This window comes from Triticum dicoccoides, chromosome 1B (assembly GCF_002162155.2).
Source record: "Triticum dicoccoides isolate Atlit2015 ecotype Zavitan chromosome 1B, WEW_v2.0, whole genome shotgun sequence".
In the NCBI taxonomy this organism is placed as follows: domain Eukaryota; kingdom Viridiplantae; phylum Streptophyta; class Magnoliopsida; order Poales; family Poaceae; genus Triticum; species Triticum dicoccoides.
Window position 1 is genome coordinate 61277275 of NC_041381.1, and position 5377 is coordinate 61282651.

Here is a 5377-nt window from a genome sequence, read left to right on the forward strand (position 1 = left end):
TGTGCGTCTGTTAGCGAGATAGTCGGGGAGGCGAGACCGCATCGGGCGCTGGAAGTGGCCGTGTAGTGCGCGTGCATGCGCGCAGAGCGCGGGACGTGCAGGTCGTGTGAGTGGGGTGCTTATGAGCATGGGCTGGCGTGTCTGTGCACGCGGGTATAAAGCCCCCCTCCCTCCTGTGTAGTTCGCTGTGGAGATCGAGTTCGAGCTCGAAGTGAAAAACAGAAAACGTCGTTTGTGCGGCTGCTGTTTGTGTGCCACCAAATTTTTTGTGCGTATCTTCTTCCGCTCTCATCGTGTCTACGGTGATCGCCGGTGAGTGCTAGGCCGGTCTGCAACAACACATCGGCCCAAATGTAACTGCATGCATGCATATGCACCGATGCACGCCATCTCCAAGCTCTTCATTAATATGGCTGCCAGCCAGTACACTAATGGAGCACTAGAACATTCGCTGCCAGCCAGTAGAGTAATCGAATTCGAAGCACACTCGCTGTGCCAGCCAGTAGAGTAAATGTGCCGCTGCCAACAGGCTCCGTGAGAGAGTAGGCGAATTCCACCGCACTCCTCTCCTGTCCTCGTCCACTCCGCCACCGCAGCAGCAGCAGCTTCCAATCCCGTCCCCCCGTGAAGTGCTCTCTCGCCGCCCCAACATCGCCATGGAGGCCGCCGCCGAGCTCAGGACCCAGATCCAGGCCCACCTCACCATGATGTACGCCACGGTGAGTCCCATCCCTCCCCTCTATAGCCGCCGTGCTCACTGCTCTGAGGATGGGTTTCGACTGGCTGTCCCCTGACCTCTCCTTGTCCTGACTGTCTGCCTGGCCGTGGTCGATCTAGGGTGCCGTGGACGCATATTTCCAGGAGCTGCAGGAGCTGGACGAGGGCAGTGCAGGCACGGGCCACGTCGCCGAAGTCCTCAACATCTTCCTCAATGACGGCGACAGGATCCTCAGGGACATCGACAGCCTGCTGTCCGTGCCATGTCCCCTCCACCTCGCGGCCTTGTTGTCTCTTCTCGTCTCGGATACTGATTCACTTGGTCTGCTCTGCTTAATCTGTGATTCCCAGGAACAAGCCCCTGCACGAGGTGAACTTCTCCAAGGTGGACGCCCTGGTGCAGCAGCTCAAGGGGAGCAGCTCTACGTATGATGATGATTTCTTTTCTATACCCGTCCATTTTTTACTGTCTGTGACTCTGTGTGTTTCTCCGCTGCATCGTTGTCGTGCGATTCACATGTGATTGTCATTTCCATTGTTATGGCTCAGCCATGAACACTTACCCCTTTGTAAGTGTCGGTTGCAGTGTCCTGTAGCGATAATTAGAAGGGGCGAGCTTAGTTATGTTTCTTGTAACGGAAGTACCGGTATTCATGCCAATACCAACGGTAACGTTATGAACTTTCTGACGTTACTGGTATTAATGATATGCTATTCAGCGTAACACCATTGGCGGGTGTTTTCTAGGATGTCCACATTGCTTTTCGGATGACCAATGTGTCAGGGCAGTGTCGTTTCCGACTACCGTATACACATAAGTAGAAGAGCCGAGTTCAGTTGTCTTTTCCGTTACAGAGTTGCCGGCATTCATGTCTAAATGATCGTCAAGAAATTTGTCGTCTTGCGAACACTTCAAGTATTACTGAATCCGTCATTCGCCAACGACTATATTCTAGCTAGGCCGGCAACTAAATTTCCATTCTAGAAACATTAATTTATGGTATTTACGGTCTGCTGCTCTACATATATAACGCCGAGTGCCGTTTTTTTAGTTTCACTGCATCGGCATTATTTCTATTCAGATGTGTCGGTGCAGGGAACGTACGTCATGGAATGCGACTCATGTTGTTTAGCCATAAGAGCTAAATTTAGTTGTGTTTTCTGTAATGGAAATGCCAATGTCCATTCCAATGTTATGGCTCGGCCATGAAAACTTTGCTCTTTTGTAAATATCTCCAGTAGTACTGATGCCGTAAGTCCAATTTTATTTTTCTGATTCATCAAACAATTTATTGTGTTGACAGCCATCATAAAAAATGGCTCGTTGAGAATATTATTATGACAACGCATGTATGTTTATGTGCATCAACATACTATATTGTTTAATAAGATTCAAAACATTCTTGTTTTGTGATGTTGCTCTTTTTGGCATGTATCAGTGTTGGTGCTAATAAAGTGAATCTCGCTTGCATGGAGTTCCAACAGTTGTACATGGCAAAAAACAAAAAAGGGTTAGTACTCAGTATCTCATTATAGTAATTATTCTCTACTATATGTGTTGCTCAAATCATGTATGCAAGCCTGCCAGCTTATTTGGTCTTCTATGAATTTATTTTTAGCTCATACTAATATGATATTCTTAAGAACTAACCTACTTTTTCACTTTGTCCCGAATCAGGTGATTGATAGAATTACGTTCTTTATTTGAGTATGTCTCTTTGATGATTCTCTTGTAACCTGTTGGCTCTAGACTCCAACTAAGTTTTGAGATAGCTAGTTTTTCTTTCCAAACAGAGGGCTTCAACTGCTCAACCACTTAAGTTTAGTTCTATCAACCGCTTCAGAATTTGACGGTATGGTATTTTTGCATTGTTTCAGATGCCTCATGGAATTGGCTATTCTTAAGGGTGATTTCCGTGACTTGCGGAACAAGCTCCAAACTTTTATGCAGGTAGCACCTTATGTAACTATGTTGGCTTTTGAATTCCAATTTCTCGCTATTATGATAATATTCGGATTGGTCGTATATTATTCAACATAGAAAAGAATAAGCTTGATATTATTCTTGTTGCTGCTGAAATTTATCTAGCAATACATTGTTTGGTTTTTAGAGCACTTGGTTTGAGGTCTTTGAAGGTCCCATTTGGCCATTGAACTTGGTTCCTTATATTCCGAGGTTAAGTAAAAAAAAGTACCAGAATAAGATACCGACAACCTTGCAACATGGCTGATTTGTGAAACCATGTAATGTAAGCACCATTGTGCATCGTAGACCAGTCATAATCATTACTGCAAAGTACGAGAATAAGATACCGACAACCTTGCAACATGGCTGATTTGTGAAACCATGTAACGTAAGCACCATTGTGCATCGTAGACCAGTCATAATCATTACTGTATTCTTCTTTTGATGCAGCTGGAGCAGCAGATCGTGTCCTTGTTTATTATGTAGCAGTAATCAAAGGAAAAAGAGCATAACCTCATGAGATTCCTGGCATGATGGTGTGTATGTATCTTTGAAGTGACTGTGTTATGTTGGGCTTTGGACGAGCACACAGAATCACACGGTGATTCTTGCTTCAGAAGTCGGGGCTCACCAACACCGTGTGAGTGGAACTCGTTGTCTTTTCTATCGACTTATGTGTCTGTCAACTCTATTTATCTCTGTGTCATTGATGGCCCATAGGCTGTGCGTAAACTCTATACCTAGTTGGTTGTTTGGTTGGTGGCTGCGGACTTGGTTATGTTGTGTGTTGCTGGTTCTTTTTATCATCTTGTGAAATATTGGTGCCTCCCTTTGGGTGAGGAGTGGGTGCCTGTCTTGAGGTCTCAAGTGTCGTTTTTAGCCACTATACCGAGATGTGTGGTTCGTCGCCCTCCTCCCCCACAAGAACCTCACAGTATCACTGCAGTAGCAAACTGTCCGATCTGCCGCCCGGAGGAGAGGGGGAGATATGTTGGTGCAGGGCGCCGAAAGGTGATGCAGGACACCATCTACTAGGCAAACCCAATGTTCAGCTTGGAGGTATTAGATGGATTTTCTTGGATGTAGCAGACCAGTAAAGAGGATCTGCTGAAGCAAACTGAGAAGGGCTCCGAAATGTCGGACAAAAATGTTATGCTCAGAAGTGCCGAACCTAATAGGGATGATCTCAAAATAAACATAATTCAGTGGTTCCGTAAAAACAATCATGTGCACTTCCGAAGCTATAGGAAACATGGTTCTCTCATTATGGCCTACTCACGCCTCAAACATTGTAGTATTGGGTGGAAAAACTCAGTGGTACTGGGCACTGAAAAACAAAAATTGTTGAGTTCCTAGAGTGAAATACTTGAGGATTTTGGTTGAGCATCTTAACTTGGAGTTCGATCACATATCCTTTGCTTTTATCCTCTTGATAGTATGACTGTTCTACAATCTGTGTGAATCTTGGAATCACTAAAAGCCTATAAGACTGTATTTTAAGAACTCGAGGTACACAACCACTAGAAGATACAGATGTACGGGTCACCATTGATGTTTCCACTAAAGTTTATGGATTAATTTCCTAAGATAAACTCATCAAATGTTCATTCTCTCGATCGTTTTGTCCTTAATCACAAAACCTATAATCGGGATATATAAGTTGAGCTTTCAACGTTTTAGTTTAGCGACGAGTTTGAAGTCTTATTGTTGACTTTATGTCATATTTGTGTCCTTTTAGAAACAGTATGTTCATTTTTTTAAATTTAATTCGAACTCCAAACTTATTTTCAGTGGAGGAGCACAGTATAAATAAAGATAGAATGAGTTTTAGCCTTTTAGGTATAGATAACAAGACTGTAGGCTAGGTGGTGCAGTAGATACAAAAACATCTCATCTTCGTTCTCCTATTCCTAAAAATGATTTTTGGTCACCAGATATAGCAGTTCTATTGCAATGCTCTTAAGCTACATTCCGTGCACCTGCAAAACATAAAATGTGGCTACTTATGTCCTACACAACAAGAAAATATATCAAGTGATGTGTGAATAGTAAATGCATTCAATTATCTCTTTTCTTCTCACATGGATCATGAGTGCTGGTATTTCAATGAATATTTTACGTGCAAACAATACAACAGACCATATGCATATGTATATCTATATACCCATACTAATTAGGCACTTCCAAGAAATTATCACGTTAATCGGAAATTAGAAGCCGTTAATCTGGTAGGGCCGAGTTATTACGGTGTAGATCAATCTTAGAAATTTCTAAGTTTATAAAAAAACAATCTGGTGGGGCCGAGGTATTATGGTGTAGATCAATTCTAGAAATCCTCAAGTCACTGCTATGCGTCGGTCGGCGGATCTTTTTAAAAGATTTGTCGCCTCACGAGCCGTTTGATGAGATGGATTGAACGGTCGAGCATCACCTTTTATCATTGCAGCACAGGTCGTGTTGCGGGAAATTTTTGCAACACGGGTCATGTTGTAGAAAATTTGAAAGATATATTGTTTGCAAGAAAGGTCTTGCTATAGTTTTCGTTGCAACAGATATTTGGTTGCAATTTAGTTTTTTTTTTTTTGCAACAGAGGTCTCGTTGCATATTTATTTTTTCTGCAATAGAGGTCTTGTTGCAATTTTGCAACAGATACCTTGTTGCGGAAACACACCGTAGTGGACAGCAGCAGCCAC

The 5377-nt window shown here is 43.2% G+C and overlaps 1 protein-coding gene across 1 annotated transcript; it reads left to right on the forward strand.

The window, feature by feature from the left end:
- The first annotated feature begins 447 nt into the window (after positions 1-447).
- LOC119301208 (histidine-containing phosphotransfer protein 2-like) lies at positions 448-3420 on the forward strand. The gene is made up of 6 exons (XM_037578144.1): positions 448-719; positions 838-971; positions 1069-1143; positions 2157-2228; positions 2596-2668; positions 3134-3420. Exons 1-6 carry the CDS (start codon positions 657-659, stop codon positions 3167-3169), a joined length of 453 nt encoding a protein of 150 aa, XP_037434041.1. The 5' UTR covers positions 448-656; the 3' UTR covers positions 3170-3420.
- Positions 3421-5377: the final 1957 nt, after the last annotated feature.

Excerpts from the sequence above, each read along its gene's own strand:
- LOC119301208 (XM_037578144.1), top strand. The coding sequence starts at position 657 with ATGGAGGCCGCCGCCGAGCTCAGGACCCAGATCCAGGCCCACCTCACC. Across the intron at positions 972-1,068 it reads AGGGACATCGACAGCCTGCT|GAACAAGCCCCTGCACGAGG; the intron begins GTCCGTGCCATG and ends TGTGATTCCCAG. Across the intron at positions 1,144-2,156 it reads CTCAAGGGGAGCAGCTCTAC|TGTTGGTGCTAATAAAGTGA; the intron begins GTATGATGATGA and ends GGCATGTATCAG.